Source organism: Pelmatolapia mariae, linkage group LG3_W, assembly GCF_036321145.2.
Source record: "Pelmatolapia mariae isolate MD_Pm_ZW linkage group LG3_W, Pm_UMD_F_2, whole genome shotgun sequence".
Classification (NCBI taxonomy): domain Eukaryota; kingdom Metazoa; phylum Chordata; class Actinopteri; order Cichliformes; family Cichlidae; genus Pelmatolapia; species Pelmatolapia mariae.
The window spans coordinates 77,649,878-77,672,511 of record NC_086229.1 but is presented as its reverse complement, the minus strand read 5'-3'; the positions used below and the strand labels follow the sequence as shown (position 1 = coordinate 77,672,511).

Below are 22,634 nucleotides of genomic sequence, written 5' to 3'. Positions count from 1 at the left end.
ATTAAACTGACACAATCTCCCGCCCGAGACACACAATTAATCACGAGGAAGGGTAAGAGTCTGCTCTCCCCGGGTTGCGTAACACCTGAAAGAGAATCCGATGGCGTCTGCTTCACTCCCACAGTCTCTCCCTCTCTCTGCCTCCTGCTCCTTCCTCTTTTCCATCATTACTTTTTGCCAGAGGATAAAGACTTTGCCTTGCAGGCTTCGTATCAAAGCACCCCCCCCCCCCCCCCAAAAAAAAAAAAAAACCACCAAAAAGGAGGTAGTTGTCTTTATTCTCGCAATCCCTTTCGCACTTTCGGCGCTCTGCAAGCCAGCTCTGGCGTCCCCCCACCCCCCCGCTCACCCCTCTGATGTTTTAGAAACAAATTGCTTTGTCCTCACGCTGAGTTCAGCCAAAGAACACGAGTGTTGACAGCTATGGTCTTTTTAAGAGGAGAGGGGGGATTACCGCATGTATGTATTGAGGTGGATTAAGACTTTGACGCTAATGAAAGATCGTGACAGGAGTGGGGTTTTTTTGGGGTGGGGGGTTTGGGAATTGGTCAGCAACTCTTAAGCTCTGATAATGTGTATGAGGCCGAAATGAAATCGCCAAAAGCAGGGATAGTAATAATCATAATAACACAGAGGAGGGGTTAAGGAGGGGGGAAAAAAGCGCAAACAATCAAGAAATGCCCGCAAAATACTATTTTCACTCCCAAACCATCTGTTCTTGGTTATAATCTGCAGCTGCTTTTGATTAAGATTAGAGGCCCGTGATCTATTAAGAGAGGGCAGGAGATTTTTTTTTTCATTTAAAAATAAGGATGAGCGATTTAAACAGTGATTTTGGGAGTCTGGAACAAGGTGAGGTGTTTGCATGGATGCGTGTGTGTGTCCTTGCTTCATCTCCAATCACTCAGGGATTAAGATGATTTATGCTGCCCTGGAGTGACTTCACATTCACAATGTGCAAGGTGATGGAACCATCATTCATCTGTCTCCCTCTTTCCTTCTCGTTGTCAGTAAAAAAAAAAAAACCTAACTTGTAGAGCTCTTCCTCTTAAAGCTAAACCATCTACAAAGTGTTGATTCTCATTACCGCCAGTGCTATTTAGGCTAAGTGCATTCGGCGTAAACAAGAGGATTCTGGGTGTCACAAAAAGAGCACTTCGCAGACTTAGCGTCGCACTCTTGTGAAATGATTCGCAAAGAACAGTTTAAAACAAAAAAAGAAATGCATCACAACCAGTGCAGTTGATTCAGGCACTTGTTTTATCGCACACACGTTCTTGTCAAAAGCCGCCATCTGCATTTCCCACAATGCTATCTGACCGCCGGTTTGCTGCTAGCCTCGAGCAGAGATGTGGATGTTTACAGAGGTTTGGCCGCTCTTCTTGTTCCTTCTTTCTCACTCATCCGATCTCGATGCTATCAGTACATTAAACTGCCGTTGTCAGTTGTTATCAGTCCCTCCTCCACCTACTAGCAAGCTAGGAAGGTGGTTATCATCCATTCTAATCAGTGATAAACAGAGAGCGAGCCAGATTGTGTAGGAGACCTTGCGGATGTGTGAATTCTTTGTGGATGAATGCCACTGCAAGCTAGCAAATTATGGCACTGCAATATGTGCTTCGCATTGTAAGGAGAAAAAAAAGGTGTGTTTTAACCAAACACTGTGACCTTTTTCCAACCCTGAACTAAAAGTTTTGCTGCTTATGCCAAGAAAATAGAAGATAAAGTTCAAACGACCCATCTCAAACTCATGTATCATTGCTGAAAGTTAAATGGATTTACTCTTCAACACCCCTACTACCTCCTAATGTGGACTTTTGTTGCTATTTTCAGACCGGACAGACACCACCCATTCCTCCTGTTCAGCAGACAGAACGGCCACATTTCAGTGAGGTGATAACTACCTTTTGGCATCACATAACGTACTGACAATAACTGATAATGCCCATTTAATGGGCTGATGACAGCTGAAAAAGGTGCCTGACTCTAAACCCTAAGTTTGTTGTGAGTGTCAGACTTTTAGTCTTCCACCTGAGTCCTTCTTTTGTCTCAGGTGACATCACTTGAAAGCAGTTCATCAGATTACACTCGGTTCCCTCCAGGAGCCAGAAAACATCCAAATACTTTTTTGTTTGCAGCCCAGAGGTTCGAACAGAGTTTGATGTGAATTACCCTTTAAATATTTAAAGGCCGTAATGAGCAATAATGTTTACTGTTTGGAGAGTGCTGAGAGAGGGCAAACAGATGAAACGAGACAACTACCCTAAGAGCAGTTCGAGGACGAGTTCATTGCGGCAGCTGTAACTGGATAATGACAGTAACTTGTTTCCCAGCAGCGTGCGTGAACCCAATCTGTCACTTCCAGGAGATTTTCAAATCCGAGCTGTGCATTTGTGTGTGGGAGGCAGCCTAAACAGCGCTACTCTGGATCCCCCAGACCACTGTGCATACTGTAGCCCGGTGCAAGCAAAAAGAAGAAAAAAAAGCACCGGAGTAAGCCAAGCGCATTTTCTCATAATCGTTCAAAACTTCCAAAGCCGGCTAAACACCTACAGCACCTTCCTGCTTACGTATGTACACAGCCTGAGGTCGACATCTCGCCAGCAGCATCTCTCCAACGACTGCTCAAAACACCTCGCAGTGAGTTGCAGGCGATGCAATGTTTGTAGAAGTTGCCAAAAGCTGATCCCATGTATAAAGAGATTGAATATATATCTATTTTTTGGGAGTTTTCTTGCATCCTGAACATGAGCTTTTATGCACATTTGTGTGCTGTTCAGTATGCGCCAACTAGATTTGGATGCTTTGTTTTGTCATTTCATCAGTGGCAAGGGGATCTTTTGTCATCATATCTTCTTGTTTCTTTCTGCTCACTCGCTCGTAACACCTGATAAAAGTCGAAGGATTGTTTGAACCTGCGATAACAGGGAAAAAATTAACACGAAGTAATAAGGAATAAAAGGAAAGACAAATGACTTCGAAAGCAGTTCCTTAAACAGCTCTTTGGCTCTCTGTAGATCACTGCTCGCTAGTTTTCCACCACTTAAACTCAATCCTCCCTGCGCCCTGTGTGCAGGCACTTCTAGTCTTACAAACCTCGGCTAAAGTGATTGCCTGAAGCTTAAGTTTGAACTGCAGAGAAGATAAATGCTATTGTTTTAGCCTTCAAGGTAGCCATTAGTCTGCGGGCGAGACTGCAAACAAAAGGGCAGGAAACAGACAAAGAAACACATACTTTGCCACAAGTGCACAAAAAAACAAACAAAAAAAAACAGGTGTGCCCTCATTGCATTTGTTCAAGGAGTTAATCTTTTTGTAAACCCCAGAAGGAGGGGGGGAGGGGCAGTCACCAGGCTATATCACTCGTCAAATCCACACCACATTTACCTTCATTATTTGGCTGAAGGTGTCGGGTTACGTCGCTCTGACTGTGCGTCTCTGCCTATGTGTTTTGGCTCCTGGGCTCTCTTTCCTTTTGTGGTTTTAAAACTGAGGCTTTTGACTGCCACTTTGGCCACTCTAATCATCCCTCACAGGAAGTTGTGCACGCTCAGGACTGTAGTCATCGGAGCCCGCGCATAACTGAGCCGCCTGCTTTTGTGAGGTGATTGCGTTGCATTTAGAGGCTTGAAAGGACAGCTGCCACGGTGAATGGCACACAAAGGATGGGGAGAATTCTTCCTTCTTCTTTTTTTTTGCTCCTTGTTTTGTGACCTCGGGTTAAGAAATATTCACACACACACACACACAAAATGGAAAGAATAACATCCACACCTGGAGGAAGGGCGGGATCTAATATCTGAGCATGCTTCCTTGCCTTTCACGACCAGGTGCGTTCCAAGTCGCAAACAACACGGAGGAGGGAGTGGCGTGCAGTGATGGAAACAGGGCCAGGTGAAATTTGTCAAGTCACGGACTCGAGTTGACGCCGCACTTCAATTACCGGGTGCATATTCATCCCCCAGCATGATGGGAGGGGGGGGGGGGGGTGGGAAATGGTGCATTGTGCCCCAAAATAATTCCCAAGCTGTCAGCAGAGCCAGGCAATGTTTTTGCCTGCTGCGACTCACGACATTTCATTTTAGCTTCGAATCCTCGCATTCCAAGACGGGAGACAAGGTTATAGAGGAAGGAAGGGAACGAGAGAGAGTATTTATGAAGAGAAAACAAATAAGGGCCGGCCTGCTTAGAAATCTTGGGTTTTTTTTTTTAAAGCCTCCAAATGCAGTGATTCTTTTGGTATATATTTATGCTGTTGTTTGTGACTGCATATGCTATATGTAAGGGAATAAAGTGTTTACACTGTGAGCTAGGAGAGCACTAAAGCCCTTAAATGGGTCAACAATGCATAAGCAAGTAGCGTCACACTAACAAAGGAGAAGCAGACAGAGTGCAAATATTGGCAACACACACACTTATACACAGGCAGTTTTCTCGTTCTGCACACACACACACCTACAAACCACACCATTTTCCCAGCCACGTGAATGCGCTGAATGCGAATGCGTGCCGTTTGTCTTAAGTAGGGTGAGCTCCCGGCCTTCATAAAACATGTATGGTGCTAATGCTGACCGTTCTGCGAATTTCTCGCCAGGGAAACTGCTTTGATGGACTAAATGGACGAGCCTTTGTAAAGAAAAAAAAAAAAAAACGTCTGTTGGAAAATGCATTAAGTCATTCTCAGCAACTTCTGAGAGAAGCGCGGAAGGATTGTTCAGGGTAAGAAAAATAATGAGCATTCTTCCTCCCTGCGAAATAGAAAAAAGAGGAAGAAAAAAAATCACACATCTGCTTTGAGAGAGGATTTTTTTCTTTTTTTCTTTTTGCTGATACATATATGGCCAAGAGTTATTGTGTCCATGAGCACAGTTCCTATTTAAAAAAAGAAGAAGTCCAGCTGAATGGAAATAAGAAGGGAGCAAATAATGAAATTCCTCAGTTACAGCAGCTCAGGAGGATATTGTCCCTCCAGGTGAATGGAGGTGTGCACATCCATGCATACAGCTGTATATAGAGGTACTTGTGACGCTTTCGTGTGTGTGTGTGAGTGTGTCAAAGTGTTTTGTATGCAGCCGTGTCACTCTTTTCGGAGCGGTGTGTGTCGGTGTTGTGAAGCCCTCCAGCATCACCGATGTCAAAGGTGGCAGCGCGGGCCCGCACGGAGATCTCGAACACGAAATGTGCCACAGGCGGGCCGGACTGTCCCAGCCTGTAGACCGTGTGTTAGCTTTTCATTTCAGTCCATCCTTCCCTCCCTCGCTTCACTTTGCTTCCTCCCTCCTCCCTCGCTCTTCCACCATATGAGACACATTAATTGTGTCCTCAAAGAGAGAAGGCGAGAAAGAGAGAGAGAGAGCGGAAGGATAATCCCCCTTCTTCCATTGTTACACGCTTTCATCTATTTTTATGAGGCGAAGAGCAGGGGAGCGGAGGGGTGAGAGGGAAAGAGGGAAGTAAAAATAAGTTCTGGTGGGCCGAGGTAGTCTTGTTGCACCGCTGAGAGCATGATGCATCTCTGCTTGGATTCGAGTGCATCTATGCACACACAGACATGCTCGCACTAACAGCAGTTAGAACTGATTTTCTCCACTTTCTTATCCTGCCATCTTAAGCATTTGTTAACACTTCTTTAAATGCTTAATTGATAATTTATGATTATCTATAATGACTGATAATAAGTAATTATCGAAGTATCTATAGCTGGTATGGTAAGAGTTCAATAGACGATGCAGTATAACATAACTGTTTTGGTGTGTGATTCTGCACCAATTAAGCCTCTTAAAATGACATTATAATGTGTTTGCTTTTATTACGCATGGCTAAAGTTTCAAATAGTCAGGTGTCTCCACAAATAATGAGACGACAGCTCCATATTGAGGCTGCTGTAAATCCACTGGGTGGTGTCAGTCAGACCACGTATCACTGGCAGAAGTCTTGAGCCACCCCCTCACCACTTTATATTTTCCCTCCAAGGGAAAATATTTATTTTTATTCTTGCATTATTTTGTTTCGTTTGTTAAGCCACTTAACACTGACCTATGAATCATTCAAGGATAAAAAAAAAAGTAACTCCAGGACTGAACCAGAGCTATGTCTGCATGTAACAGACAACTGAGCAAAGAGCCAGTTTTAAATTATATCTTTTAAATTGTGTCTTTAGGCATTTTGCTACTAACAGCATGTTTCCATTTCTTTAGTTGAATCTGTGAAAAATGCCAAAGATAACACAGTTTGACAGAAATAAAATAGTATTTTTGCAACAACAAAGTGATTTCCAAAGAGCTATTAGCAGAAAAGTTCACCTTTCTCTTCGTGGTGTGCACTGTGTCCTTAAAATATTTGAGGAAACTGAACAAGTGGAGAACAAAAGAAGTGGCAGGCCTAAAGCTAGCAGATGAAGGACCTGAGAGACGCATCTGCCTTTCTGTTCATGCAACTACTATCACTGTAGCCTCACCAGAAATGGTCTCTGTGGAAGGGTGGCTGTGAAGAAGCCATTATTGCCATAGTCCTTCCTGCTCTCGGTGTATGAAAATTATTAAGAAAAGGAAAAAGGGAAAGCATGTCAAATTGCAAAGCAACTTGCCTAAAAATCCGCAACAATAGGTTTGATAAGTGTTATTACAATGGAGGCCAGGACTGAGCGTCTACGCTCAACGGCAAAACACAGTGGAGGCTCTGTCCTGTTCTGTTGCTACATTTCAGTCAGTTTTGTTGGGGATCTTGTCAGAACCGTTAAAATACTGAACACAGAAATAACCACGAGATTTTGATCCATCGTGCAATTCCATCTGGAAAGTAACAATGCAGTAAAAGCATCCCTAGGTAGAAAAACAAACATTTGCGCAATATTATATAACGGTCATGTCACGGATAGAGCTCTGGCTGTGAGCGCAGGAGCGCCACTCACCTGCTGGGCTTTGTTTGACAGGCTGCACCAATACTCAGTAAAAAGTAAATACAGATTATACACATAAAGCTATTCTAGTAGAGTCCAACAATAGAAATGCAAAGGTGGAAATGCACATTGCAAGTCCCCTTTAAGGCCCAGGGTTTATTCCTGAACATTTCATCATTTTCACTGTCAAATGACGTTCACTCAGTTGTCACGACGAGAAAATGATGCTTGAGATTTACAGTTATTTTGCTTATCAGCAATTTCCAGGCAATACTGACAAAGATACATAGCTTTAGCATGGGAACGTTTCACAATGCATCTTAAGGTAATACCATCCATACACTCCACACAATACACCGAGGCCATCCTATCACAAAGAAACACGCACTGATTATTATTAGTTGTTTTTTTTTTTATTCAATGCCTGCAGCAAGCAAGCATTTGTTTCCCTGTGTTTTGACAGTTTTACAGCATTTAGCCGTGCCTCTGACTCATCAAACCAGCCCGATTAAAGACAAACACGATGTCAAATTCCTAAATAATGCGACCTAATTGCTATCAATTAGCGGTAGCAGCAGACATTGCTGGCAAAGCTTCCTGACAAAATCCTTTTCCAGAAGGAATGCCAGTCCGCAGCCGTGTCTACTGGAGATGTGGAACAGCAAGCTGCTCTGTAAATAGACACACGTGGGTAAACTCGGACGAGGTAGCGAGACGAGAAGAACTAAAGTTTGGAAATATATTTCTTTTCTTTTTTTTCGTATTGCTTTTCACTCCTTTAAATGTGAATGAGGGGCAGAGCTGCGGGTGGCCAAAAAAGCACAGTGTGACATAAGGTCAAAGGTTAAGCTGCTGGCAGGCTGGGTGCCACACATAAATAATGTGTAAGATAAACAGAGGAAGAGCTACAACATGCATGAGTCAGCTCGTGCACAAACACAGAGAGGGGGAAAAATACACAATTTGCATTTTCTACCTTAAAGGTCAAAAACAGTGTCACTGCTTATATTCAGGCTGAAACTATGTCTCTCACAGCGTCACAGCCTCACACACACACACACACACACGAAGTCACAATATCTTACAGCAATTTTGACAAACTTTCTCCAAAAATGAGAGCTACATTTTACAGTTCATGTACCGGCTACAAGTAGGTTACATCCCATTCTGGACAGTTTGATTTGTTCCCTGTTCACCTTTTTTTTTTCTTTCTCTGGGAAAAGGTCTGCCTGGTTTTTTGTAATCAGTGCGGCATTCCTTGCGTGCAAATGAAATTGAAAGTTTTCAGATGTGTGGAATGTTGAGCAAGAAAGCAAGGGAAAAAAACCTACAGGAGGGCTATTACGCTTGCATTTCTGTCTGCATCTCCTAACCGCAAGATATGACGGAGCGGTGTGGCAAGAGACGGTGTTTGCACATAAAATATAGCATGTTTGGCAAACACATGAATTAATGCATGAGGAGCCGCGGCTCGGCGTCGGCCTGCAGAACGTGCGAACACCTGAATCCTGTATGTTTGTGGGGGTTTTTTTGGACGAACTCCCTGAAGTGAGAAAAGCAAAAATACATAAAAATAGGACCTTAATGCTTTGTCTTTCTCAGTATTCCTCTCAGATATTGCTTCAGGTGTGAAGCTGGCGTGCTGCAACACACGCACTCCTCTGACCTTACGGTCTCTTCATCGCGTGTTCGAGAATCCAAAAATGCGCAAATAAATAAATGAAGACTTGGCGAGTTAGGATTATTGGCATGCCTTACGGGCAATCCTCCTCCCTCGCTGTGGACCTCACGCTGGGAAAGACACGGCACCCACTGTGTCCCAGTGCTGCACACCTGATGTTCCAGAGTGCTCGCTCTGCACAACTTCTGCACCTCGACGAAACCGTGCACGGAATCTTAACGGGATGTTGGAACGCGAGAGAGGAAAGTTAAAAAAAAACAAAAAAAAAACAAGAAGAAGAGTTAGAGAGGAGGGTAAGATCAGGGCAGGAGGTGAGGAGGGAAACCGAGCAGAAGACGAGAGCGCCCTAAGACAAACGTGGTGGGGGTGGAAGGAGTGGAATGGAGAGTGGAGTGCAGGAAGCTTTTGGGTGGAGGTGGATGTCCTGGAGGTGTTTAATTGTCTTCGTTGAAGACCGCCCCATCCCAGTCGCCCTCAAACTCCACACCTGCAGATGAGGAGTGAAGATATCGTGAGAGACGTGTGAAGCTTTGGCGCATACCAAATTAACAGCTGTCGAAGATAGCGGCTTTTTTTGCCTGTGCCGTTTGGAGGCGAGCCAAATTGCTCGTCGCCGCTTCGTTGCACCTAAAAAACCACAAATTGCGCACGCCGGCGCACGTGACTGTAGGCCCTCATTGAAATGGCGGTCGCGTCTAAGCGAACGGCGTGAAAAACCATTCTGTTCTTTTAATCTCTCTGCTGCTAGACCCGACTCGCCCGTTTTATCAAGTATGTGCATCCGGATCGGAGGAGACGACGAAGAAATGCGAGCGACTGCCAACTCTGAGGCGCGAGTATCCTTCCACATTCCTGGCAAAACAATATGGCTGCCTCTCTAAGTTGGGCGGGTGGGGGGGGGGGCTCTTATTGCAATTCCCTGACAATGACACTTTAAAAACGCATTTGCCATGTTTTCTGTGTGTGTATGTATGTACACCATACATACAGAGTCGATCTAAAATGGCTCCACTTTTTTCTCTCTTAACCCAAATGGCCATTGTGGTTGTGTAATGCTTCTCTGTGTATCGGTGTTTGTAAGCCAGCTAGAATGGCTTTTGTAATCTCTGTCAGGAGTGGGTGTCAGTCTGCCCCTGGCTTCACAAAACACCACAGCAGCAATTCCATTATCCACACTCAGACAGCCACAGTGTGTGTGTGTGTGTGTGTGTGTGTAGGTGTGTGTGTGCAAGACGTATGTTTTCAGTTTGTGGCAGGTTGCTTTGTAAGTTACATCGCAGGTAGTGATATTAGAACCATACCAACAAATCTTTTCTTTTTCAAGTCTCAAAACAAATCTCTCCTAATTGTATCTTCTTCCACATTTTAATCAATTTAGAGCAGGGATGTCAAACATAAGGCTCAGGGGCCAAAGTCGCCCGGCAAGGACTCCATATCGGCCCTATTGAATCCCTTTAGAAAACATGAAAGAAGGCAAAATATTTGTCCTTTTAATGCATTTTCATAGGTTTTATAACTTAATCGTTACTGCTAAAGACCTCCCACATGGCTATTCAAACACTAAAGTTATTGATAAAAAAATTAAATGATTGAAAATTCCTGTTTTTTCACTACTGTAGAAATGTATATTTTGTACAATGGATACTCAGTAAAAATCAATTAACTAACTACAACTTTCAGTTTTATAATTATAGGACATTCAGTTAGCTAACAGAACTTTTTCACCACTAAGACGGGTGCTGACAGGTTTCTTTCATCTACAACAGTAGCACTTCTTAATCATGTAATAAAAACTGCAATGTCCTGTTGAGATTACTTTTTTATGTTAACATATCTCAGGGATTAAATATGTAGTTAAACTTTTTTACACTGACAGAAGGAGGAGTGTCACGGGTCTGGCTCACTTAAGATCAAAGTGGGCTACATCTGGTCCACAATGTAAAATGAGTTTGACATTCCCGATTTAGTGGATTGGTTTGCCTCTGTTTGCCTTTCATTGTCTCCTGCTTCCCTAAAGAAATTGCAGACAGGTGAGTTTAATTTAATTTGTGCCCCCCCAAAAACTTACAAATGACATAATTACTTTGCACAATTAAATCTTTAAATCATCTCCCAACTAAATGACCCCATTATTTACCCTTTGAGTTGAAATCGCTGCTTCTGTCCACAGAAAAGTAACTTCATGTTTTTCTTAAACTACATTTTTCCATGCTGTAAGCTGGGAAAAAAAAGAAAACACTCCGATGTATATCATTAAATTTTCTTCAAATAAACTGTGAAGTCTCCATAATGACTTTAATTGTATAGCACGTTTGAAAACACAGAGTTACAATGTCCTTCACAGTTTGAATAAAAGCCACACCATTAAAAGTAAGCATACACATTCAAACACACAGACACGTCATCAACCACAGAGTCACACATTCATCCCGACATACACACTTTCATACAATTTAACAAACTGAGGGAACGATTAAGGGGAGTCTAACCTAAAGAAATTAGTTCTCAGAAGCCATTTAAAACAAAGCACACACTCGGCTGTGCTGACAGGCTGAGGAAGGCTTTTCCAAAGTTTGGGCGCTACAACCTTATAAACATGACTGCCTTAGTAAGAAGGGTGAAACAGTCAGGAGACCTTGATCAGACGATCTGAGTAGCCGGCCGCCGCGACAAGCTCTCAGTAGCTGGATATATATAATGAGGGGTCTGCCCATGTGGCGCTTTATATGTTAATAACAGGATTTTAAAGTGGATTTCAGTTGGAGCCAGTGAAGGGAAGCAGAAGTAGGTGTGTTATGTGACCTGCTGCATTCTGCATCAATTGGAGACGGACTATGAAGACTGTGACCTGCGATGATCAAAGCGGGGAGAAAATGAAAATATGAATTAAACAGTTCATCGAAGCCCAGGTGAGCTTAGTGAGACTCAACATTCAGATGTGGGTCAAAGATGATACCAGCAGATGATTTATGTGGCTCCGTGGATGCCAACGGAAGTAAATGAGAGAAAATTTTGTTTTCGGCACTTTGCTTGAACCGATCCTTCATCGTAAACATAAATGAGCCTTTTCCCGCTCCTTCCTCGGGTTTCTCCACTTGGTTTTTAAGAGCAGGTATTCCTCGAGCTTAATTCTGTCAGCGTGCTGTGGCACTGAAGTGAAGGCTGCACTGAAGGGGCTTCAAAGTCCAAATGTGCCTGTGTGAGGAGAAAGATGGGATCACGGATGTGACACTAGGGTATGATTTGAATACCTGCCTCCTCAACCTGAGCAGTGATCAATCATCTCTGTCTGTCAACCGCCACTCCCTGCTGGCGACTCCATAACCTCCATCCCTGGCGTTTTCCTTCTGTTTCTCTCTCTCTCTCTTCTGTTGTCTGTTAATTTTTTTTCCTCGCTATCTCCTGGTCTATTTCCAACCTCCCATCCATTTCTAGGCTCCTGTGCGGCGTGTTACTCATGTACTCCGTCTTGCCACTCATGCCTCTTTTTATGCCCCCCCCCCAGTGTTTTTTTTTCCTCACATCATCACACCAGGTTCTCTTGTTCTTTCTATCTCCCATGCTGTCCCCTTGCCTGAGGATATCACACACACTCTCAAAAAAAAAAGAAAAGAAGGGGCGAGTGGTAAGGGACAGATGGAAATGAATGAGAGACACACGGCACGACTGGAGGCGCGCGCAGAATACAAACCCTGCTGCAAAATGCACAAGCGTCCGAATAATTTATAGGCTTTTTTAAAGATGTAACAGATTATCATTCCCTTTCATTCCTTTGCTGACTTTAATTTTCGGATTAATGCTGTGGTGTTTTTACGCTGTGACCTTGGGGAATGCACAAGCGGGAGGCGGTGGGGTGAATATATTGTGTAACATGCTGATTGATAGCACAGCTCCCTTCTGCTGAGTGATTTTTTTTTCATTTTTTTTACACTACCGGTTACAGAAACACACACAGACACACACATCTCGCCACCAAGTTGAGGGAAATCAGACCTAAGACCAGCGCCACTGCCGCTCGACTCTTGAAATATGAATGGTTTTAATTAAACAAACTCGCTTTGCCATCTGGCCCTACAATTGGGCCTGCCTAATGAACAGCCTCACACACAAACATGCACACGCACATTATTAACCAGGCAAAGCGGCATTCCAACGGGTAAAGCTTTGGAAATGGAGAAACAACAACAATGAAGTGATCTAGTGAGGTGCTTCACAGAGCTGGAAAATGACTCAGTGGCTCATTGCGCCGAATGAAGGGTGGATGTGCGTGCGCGCACGCGTCTGTGTGTGTGTGTGTGTAAGACGGCAAAGAGCTGATTTTTGTCTAAAAGTGGGCATTTGAGCGTCTGTCTGTCCGGCGTTTGCTTTGTACTTGGTGATTTTGTTAGCAAAGGCTCAGATGGTGTTTGTTCTCGCTGACTACCTGATTGATAACCGCTGTGATGCGCCACTTGTCTGTCCTACTCTATTGAACCGACTAGCCAATGCTAAATGATGATGTTTGTAATCCAGCGGTGGTACCCCGAGATTTCTCAGCAGGACAGACAGGAGAAAGGTAGTGTTTGGTCTGTGTGTGTGTGTGTGTGTGTGTGTGTGTGTGTGTGTGTGTGTGTGTGTGTGTGTGTGTGTGCTGGTGGGTGATTGTCTGCCAGCCAATGCAGAAAAGAAAACGTGGGAGGCATGCTAACATTAGCAGCCAGTAGGACGTGCTATCACTCTCTTAGAGGCTACAATAAATTTGCGGCGCTCCTCTGCCTCTGCGTTCAGCACAGGCATCAGCCTCTGTGAGATCTGCACTGTGATGCAGAGGTAAATAAAAACTTGAGTCAACGATCTCCTGCAGGTACAAGTCAGGTTATACGTTAGTTATACTGCGCATATCACACGAGCATTGTATATTTCTTGAAAACAAAATTCAGGCAGAAAATACAAAGTCTATTAACACTGTTCTGTCCTCTACATTCTCCTCTTTCCCAAATGGTCAGGCCAGATGGCTGCCCCTATCTGGGAAAGGTTTCTTCCTCTTAAAAGAGAGTTTTTCCTCCCCACTGTTGCCAAATGCTTGCTCATAGAGGGTCTTCGAATTGTTGGGGTTTCTTTATATTACTGTAGGTTCTTTACCGTGCAACATAAAGCGCTTTGAGGCGACTGCTGTTGTGATTTGGTGCTATGTCCACATACAGTAGTATCAGCAGGCCTTGCTAACCCCAGCATAGCCACTGCCAGCTCAGTGTACATAACAAGGTTTGAATGCAAAAGGTGAACCTTAAAAGTAAAAGGTTATGGATATATATTAGCAATTTTGTAAAGAAAAAATATATGTATATAATGTGATGTTGTGGATCAAATTTGATACATCCTTGGCAGCGTGACCTACAGCAACAAGCACATCACACTGCATAGCTGCACTGATCTACTGAAAAATGTTATTACATCTTCAGTGCCGGGAGCTGCTCAGATTCATGCAGAGCCTTTACAAAAAAAGAAAAAAAAAACACTTTGCACACCTCAGACACGTAACTCATCATGAAAGAGCAATGTGGAAGCATGTTATTTTGAAGTGCACTTGAACTAACACGGTAAAAATTGAAAAATCCTCTGCCCCCCTGGCGATGCGGAGATCAATAATAGAGCACGAGTCTTTGACCCGCCGATAACGGCGTACATTTGGAAGGGCTGTTCGACATCCATAACGGCCTAATCGGCTGTTTGACTCCAAATGTTTATGAATATCTGATGAGCGCCGGGGTAAGCTTATGAATAAGTGAGGATGCGATGGGTGCGAGGAGGGGTGGGGGTCCAACTGAGCATCAAAAAAAGATCAAGACTTCATTGAGACGTACCGAGTGGCATCGCTGAGAGATACGGAGGCCCGAGCATAATGGCAGCAAAATTGAATTATTTCGCGTCCTGAGCAGGTAACTCGCAAGTATGAAATTTCAGTTTTGTTCAGCGGCGTTGGGAGAGGTGCAGCAAAACTTCCTATCGCTTCCTGGCACGGACTTTTTGGCTGTCTCTCAGGCTGATCAAGCAGTGTATGTTTGAGGTCAACAATGTGTTCATATTCCCACGATGAACCCCAACACTCCCTGTTCTGAGTCAGTGTGGGAAGAATCTGTCTTGGATGGAGAGGTTGATTTTTTTTTTTTGTTTTGCTTTTGTTATTTTAAATGTTTTTCTTTTAACGCTCCCCACGGAAAGAAGGAACCCATAATAAAGTTTGCAACATGACCTTGATAAGGGAGATGAGGAAAAGAAAACACGGTCCCTCAGCACATCTGTGCAAGGTGGAAAGAAAGGAAGGACGGGGAACAGGAGGTGTTGTGAGCACACAGTGTGTGTATGCGTTTTGGTGTGTGTGTTTGTCTCTGGCAAGAAGTGTGTGTGTGTGTGTGGGGGGGGGGGGGGGGGGGGGGGGCTACTTGCATGCATGCATTCATGAATGTTAGCAGCTGCGGTGGAGGCCAATTGTTCGCGCACATCGTGCGAACATTGATCGACAACAAGCAACCGAGAGCTGGAAAATGCTCCGAATCGAAAAAAGCGGACACTCGCCTTTGTCTGCATTTCACCCTAACACAAAGAGACTGCAATCAAACATGATGGATCGATAACAAGGGGGGGAAAAATACAACAACTTTTAAATCCTCAGTTTCTAAAGTTGTCAAACAGATACTAATGCTTCCAGGGGCAAGGTTGAGATTTGGGCCTTCCATGGGACACAACAAGAGCACGCCCCCCCTCCCAAAAAATAGCCGTTGCATTACACACATAAATTTCTGCAGTTACATAGTTACATGCCGCTAATGATGCCCTTGTCGGCATCGAGCGCCGCAGCAAGCCATCTGCTGACTTTTGTTTTCCTTCTTCCTCGTAATGCCCTCATTTTCTAAAAAAAAAAAAGGAAAAAAAGCATGTTTGGGGTGTGTGTGTGTGGGGGGGGGGGGGTTAACACTGAGTAAATGCGGTGCTGATGCTTTCTGTGCAAGCTCCTGCCACAACACGAGAAGGGATGCTAATGACCGCAGAGGCTGAAGCAGTTTGCCAATATTTGGCCTAACCTTAGATGATTGCATTTACTTTACACTTAGGTATTTAGCTGATGCCCTCATTCAGAGCGACCTGCCATAAGTGAGCAAGCAGGGACTCGGCGGCGTCCTCAAGGACGCTTTAACTGGAAGCACAGAGATGCTTTTTTTTTTTTTCCTCCCTCTCTCTCGCTCTCTCTCTCTGGGACTGAATCACAGGACCTAGACCAATTACAGTCTCTCAGACCACAAGGCCACCCCGCTGCCTACCAGATTATATCAGCTCATAGCCTCGGAGTACAAACTGTGTAAGAACTCCAATTTGTATAACTGTGCTGCAAAAGAAATGTGAGATGTAGAGGCTGATTTGGAAACAATATCAAGCCAACGTTCACAAGCGCTCCCTTTTCTTCCAATCACACATGTGCTGTTGCCTTGCCTTTCTCACACACGCACAGACACACGCATACACACCAGTTCAGCCGATCTCACTAAAGATAGCGAGCAGCAACAGCGGCGAGTGTTGTTTCTCTTAGATGGAGACTGATTCATGAATTGACCTTGACTCTGTTCTCCAGCAAATCTCCTCTGAAGCGTCAGTATGCTTTTCACCGAGCTGAGGAATTAGCAAAACATGAACATTGAGCTAAGAAGTGAAACTGGTGGGCATATTTGGACCAGTACGAGAGCTCCTTGGGTATCAAACGCTCCGTCTTTGGTTTAATGCATTTCCCTATTTATGCCGTATTTATTCTAAAAGTGGTTTTACTCGACAGGCTCCTTAACTGGATCGCTATCGACTCACCCCCCTTCCTGTAACAGAAACCAAAATGAAACGATCCTTTTAATTTATAGTCTAATTTGGTAACTTAATGGGCGCCCGTTGTCGGAAAATTGAGATTTTTAATATCCACGAGGTAGCCTTATCAGCTCACATGCTCACATCAAAGTGTTTCAAATCCCCTTTAATCTGTGTCGGGGCCGAAATTTGAAAAAGCTCACTGTGGACACTCCGGTATAACGGCCTGTTTGATGTGCCCATCTGTCTGATTTGACTAACTTTCTGTTTGCTTGTCTCGAGTCAGTGCAAACACCATAACTAGACATCGGCCCTCGAGGTAGAACCAGGCGTTTGTCCAGGCTCCACCTTGTGGATGTAATGGCGCTTGTGTTGACCGCACTGATTTAAAATAAGGTAAGGGCATCATCCGCCTAACAGCTCCATTGTAAAAAAGAGAGGATGTGAATCTTTAAGCCATTTGAATATCCTTATCCTAAGCTGCAGTGGGGAAGCCTCTGCACTTAGGCTTAGCACTCTCAAGACAGCTACTCCTTGTTAAGCATCGCCTCAGACTCCTAGACTATGAATGGGACCATTACCCTCATCTCTCACTGCACACCCAGATACACACACACACACACATAGAGACACACACATACATACATATTTTGGCTTTGGTAGGAAACTAGTTCAGGCTAGCTGTGAGGAGAAGGTTCTGCAAGAGAAGAAGCTTCACATTATCAGGAGACTGCTTTTACAAAAGGATTTTTTTTTTCACTTTGCCACCACTCCCGTCCACTCTCTCTAGGCTGGAGTCTTTATGCACTACAACACATGGATCATCAGTTCGATCCCTTAATTGAAGCAAAATGAACTCCTTCGTGAGGGCCTTGAGGCCAAACACAAATCACAAATCAGTGCAGCAGCAGTCTGTACAGCTTCTAAACAATTCAGGTTGAGTATTAGCCCCCTCCCCGTTACACCTCTTTTACTTTATCTCAAAGAATGCAAGGCGAGCTAGAGAGCGAGATCTTGCTGAACACCTATCCTCCCCTGCAGCTGAGATCTAGCCTGCAAACGGAATTCAGCGGGATTTGTAAAACGGTGCAACAAAGCAACAAACTAGAAGGATAAAGACGGTCCTGAAAGGTGGTTGATCTAAAAGAATTCGTCTGTTACATATTCCCTCTTGTAGCCCCTTTGATCAAATAAGCCTTCTGTTTCTGAAACAGAGACCTTGGTTTTACAATAAATCCCGGACCTCGTTGTTCATACAATGTACACTGAATGAGCTTTAGGCTTCAGTAAAAAATAGTTGCATCACAAGCGCCACACCACATCCATACCCTTGGCACAGAGAAATGTCGAACTGACAACAGAAGCATTTTAGCACAAAAAAAGAACGAAAGAAAGAAAAAGAGACGCTCGTGTGTTTCTGCACTTTGCTTGTGATGCTTTCTACAGCGTCCCGCTTGGATTTCTCTAGCCAGTTATGTGCATGTGTTGTTCCTGTGTCTTAACGGTTTCTAAATCTCCTTTCAGTGTTTGCCCCTACCATTTTCCATGTGCTCTGCCTCACCGACACTGCCATCCGGCGTTGTCCTCTCGTAGCTGTCCTCGGGAAGGGGAAGGGCGCCCAGCCGGGGGCCCGACGAACTCTTGCTGCTCGGTGTCTCCGACTCATCCAGGCCGCTGTCGTAGCAGCTCTGCAGCGATCCCTGCTGGTGAGGATCCTGGGGCTGGCTCACCACCGAGAAGGTCACTCGGCGAAACGGCTACAAGAGAAACCAAACGGCCGGGGGTCACTATTAAAGGGACTTCTTTACTTTTTTTTTTTCAACTTTTATTATTGGATGTCAGCTTGGGAGCGGGGTCCTTTGGAAATAGAAGGGATTCAAGTCAGGATGGCAGGGACACAGGTTAGGAAAACAAGGGAGGCTAGGATACGTAGACTGCAGTGAAGGCCATGGCTAAGGGTATTAACAGCTACCTTAGCAACCAAACTAGCTCTAATGCATCCCTCCAAAATAAAACTATGATCTCTTCTATCACAGTAGCCAAGAAAGAACTACTTTGCCTTTCTCTAACCCTGAAAACTTTCAAAAGGACACAGAAGAAGTTGCACAAAGGAGTCTTTCACAAGCACGCTTAGAACTCAAGGGACCAAGGAGACATGGTAGCTAGCTAGATTTGTGTGTTAAATACAGCTAAAAAGGAAAGAGGGAGTGGGGGTGGGGGAATGGTGGTGCATCAGCCTCATTCACTTGTTTACTTTCCCACTAAAACGAGGACAAGGTGAACAAGCTTTCAGCTCTCCGGGAGGTCTGATTCGCCGCCAGAGAGCGAAGGCGCAAAAGGCAAAAGACGGGCGCACACAAATAGGCACACCCACTTGACAGCATGCGACTAAGTGCACACGCACAAAAGGCTTTTCTTGATGAGCTGTGGGTTCACGCTGTCAATATGTGTAGCTCGCTCTAACACATTATTGAACAGTGTCTTGTGTTAAGCAGTAACAGAGCATGTCATTAAAGCCGAGGCCTCTTTCTCACTGTATCAGCCTGATTTTCTTTTTCCACTCTCCGTGTCTCCTAATCCCCCGTCTTAGCATTGTACAAAGGTAAATGGCAGAGAGGAGAAATGAAAGACAGAATGAGCGCAGGGCGAAGGACCAAACACCAGGCTTGGTCATTACCAGAATAAATGGCATAACAAATGGCTAATGCCGTTAATTAATTACATGCAAACACTGTCGGAACTCGCCTCTGGTGCAGCACATCTTCTCTCTTGCACCTCACTGGACCTCATCACTTTCTCGTGTTCTCCATCTCTTCTGATTTTACCCCACGCCCCCCACGCACACCTCTACACACACAGACACACACTCCTCCTTCTGCTCTCCTTGTTCCCTCGTTTCATCATAAGAATATTACACAGGAACAGAGGCCCATTACTCAAAAATTTTCTTTTCTTAAAGCATTCTCCCTCCATTCGTTCCCCATTCGTGTCTCCTGATGAAGTACAATCTATTATCAGCCACGGTTGCCTGCGCTTTGAAATTTGCACATCATGCGTAACTCATCTAACACTGTCGCTCAATCTCAGATGCAGATGTGAAAGCATCGTGTCAAACTTCTTCTGTCAGCAGATATTTACACGTGGCAGAGATCCATTAACTCAAAAACAAAGTGTTGAAAGGCCATCTTAAAGGGACAGCTACCTGTAGTCAAACATTTCGATACCAGTTGCCTAGTTTTGAAGAAACCAGCTCTAAAAATGTCTTTGTTTTTTTTTTAAATTTTTTTAAAAAAACTCAGCACAAATGTCTCCTGTCAGGACCAAATTACTCAAAAAAGAAAAGAAAACACATTTGATTTAGCCAAAAATGCCAACTGTATCCCACCCCCCCCAAAAAAGCATCTAGCTCAGTGATGTGAGGATCAGCTTGGCTGTAATGTTGGCCAGCTGCTTGGTTCTTTTGATTGGTCCATCTAAACGTCAAGTGATGTCGCTCTTGAGTTCAGGCACCCGAATTCTGAGGTATCTGGAACGCGGCATAAAACAAGGAAAGGGAAAGGCCACCAGATGACAATAACTGTGGTTGCATAAAAGATTACTTGTCTATGAGGAAATGGCTTTCTGATTTGACCTTTGTAAGACTTTCCCGCTCATGGGCTCAGTCACTCATTTTTGGGTGATTTTAGAATAAAAATTAAGTATATTTTGTAAGTTATTCAATAGAACTCATTAGCAATTGAGCCTGTGGTTTTACAGTCAGACCCACCACATCTCGACACATCCATTTTTTGACAACGCTCATCTTGAGGAATCTGAGTGAGACTTCACAATAACAATGGGCAACTTCACGGTAGCTACATCCATCTTTTCTTTCACCTGGAAACAATTTGCTTTGAAACTGACTCGTAGTCCTTTTCAGACATTCCAGGTTCCCGTTGTCTAGGTAATCTACTATTTTATGTACTACCAGTTCTTTTGTCAGTCAGTGGTATCCTGTACTGTCATTGGTAGTCGCTTCAGTCGTGTGCATATAAGTTGAGATCGACCAACAGTCGCCAAAGGTTATTTGGCTCATAGTGACTTAAGTCGCCAAAAGTCTCTGGTCACCACATCACTTAAGATCAAATATAATTGCTTAAGTTCATTTGTCAGCTTTTCTTTCCCTTTTTTTTAAGTAAGGGAAAGAATCTACTGTTCTGGTGCTTTGGGCTCCAACACAGTGAGTGCAATTCACTTCCATTATATTCAAGAGACACCAAGCATGTCTACAGACAATTTCATGCAAACTGAGACCGAATCAGCGCAGCACTACAGGTCACGGTCAAAAGCTGTAAACCTGATTTTGAGGTGAACTGTCATGTTTTTTTAAAAAGTGGACCTCTCCATCATTTAAACACTTAAACTTAGTTTAAGAAACTTCTGCCAGGCACACAGTGTGACGTATTCTCTGTCTGATAATGAATATTTCCCACAAGCCACTGGGAAAAAAAGAGCTTCTCTTTTTTTTTTTTTGCTGAACGGGTGTGTGTATGTGGGCAAATTTACATATATTTATATATTTCTGCCTGGTTGTCTTTCTATGGCTGGCTGGCTAACACAGCAATCTTGGCAATAAATCATGTTTCCATGTAATTACAATCAACACTCAACAAATGAATTGGTATAAATATTCATGCAAATTTCACTTGGATAGTCAAACATTTGTTGCATAATTAAAACCGGAGCCCAGAAGGAGAACTGCTCTCTATAAGTGTAATAACACTTGAAGAGATGTTAAGATATTAAACCCTGTTTTTTTTTTCTTTTGGGGGGGGGGGGGGGGGGGGGGGGTGTTTGTTTGGTTGGTTTTATTCTATTTCTTCAAAACACTTGTTTAGTGAGAGGTGTGTGTTAACAAGTCCATTTGAGCTAAAAAAAAAAAAAAGCACTTTGTCTGGATCAGATTTAGTGCAGTGCCATAGTCCTTGGGAAACACGGTTTTCTAATGATACAAATTAAATGACTGCTGCCTAATGAATAGCAGGCAAGATCACGGCAAAGAAAAGAAACACTCGAGCCGGTGCACGCCGAGGAAAAACTGAGTTTGTGGGGTGGGGCGGAAAGAAGCTGACTGGAAGGGAGAAAAGAAGAAAAAAAAGAAAGAAAGGAAAATGAACAAATGCATTTTATTCACCTGAATTTCCCCCCTTATTTTCACTGGAGGGAAAGCAAGATAGAAAAGAAAAAAAAAACCTAATTTGTTTGCAGACCAGAAATGGAGTTCATGCAGAGATCGCCGGAGGCTTTGGATTAGAATCTGCAGCAACCGCCGCCGTCTGCACAGCAACCTTCGCTCCCTTCATTCTGTGTCTTTTAAATAAATGAATTTTTTTTTTCTTAAAGTGATTCTTTCTCTGTGGTTCCCTTTTTTTTCTCGACTTCTTTTTGTGTGCCTACGTCTAGGTGCGTGCTTCACTAGCTGCCAGCACAGGAAAATAAATAAATAAATAATTGTCCAGCATGCTGTGTGAAATAACATATGGCTTTCTGGTTGTCACAACCAATTTTTCTCTCTCTCTCATTCACAGGGAAGACCATTTTGGGACTCGACACATGTCCAAACCGCAGGGAAAATTTAACAATTATCTGCTTTGCATACGCACACACACACACACACACACACACACATGCATGCATACACACAGGACTTGGGTTGACAAATGGGATTTTGCTCAAAGATAATGTAATGCATGAGCACGGGCAAGTGAGATTTCACACGGAGAAATAAAAAGTGAGTGAAGCTGCCCTCCTCACTGTCTATCCATGCTGTCATATGGCACAGAGTTGACCTCCTCTCACTAGATATTGGCCATTTTCAGACCTGGAGTGTTTGTTAAGCCTGACTTAGTACATGCCCTTTGATGCTGGTCCCTCTACCTCCTACCCTGACCTCCTGCCCTTCTGCTCCACTCAGCTGCCAGTCATTTCAGCAGTGACTGAGCCAGAGACATTACCACACATGTACACACACATACACACACGTAATGAAAATTGCATTTTAAAGGACAGCCATAGGATTTAAAAAAAACAAAAAAACAACTTAAGCTGTGATTAAGCCACTTCACTTTATTGACTGTCCAATATATGATGGATATTTTGTGCACATTTGAAGATAATTCAATTCAGTTTTTTTATTTAGCACCATATCATAACAACGGTTGCCTCAAGGCGCTTCATTTTCAAGGGTAA

The 22,634-nt window shown here is 43.8% G+C and overlaps 1 protein-coding gene across 6 annotated transcripts in view; it reads right to left on the bottom strand.

The window, feature by feature from the left end:
- pcdh7b (protocadherin 7b) overlaps nucleotides 1-22,634 on the bottom strand; it is a 118,943-nt gene that overhangs the window by 46,349 nt on the left and 49,960 nt on the right. For 2 of the 6 annotated variants that reach the window (XM_063469936.1, XM_063469939.1), the window contains exon 2: nucleotides 17,944-18,163. The exons of 2 other annotated variants lie outside the window; for them this stretch is intronic. In XM_063469936.1, the coding sequence (XP_063326006.1) occupies nucleotides 17,944-18,163 (220 nt within the window). Of the gene's footprint in view, nucleotides 1-17,942; nucleotides 18,164-22,634 lie in introns of those variants that run through there. 2 more of the 6 variants (XM_063469937.1, XM_063469940.2) reach the window with 2 other exon arrangements.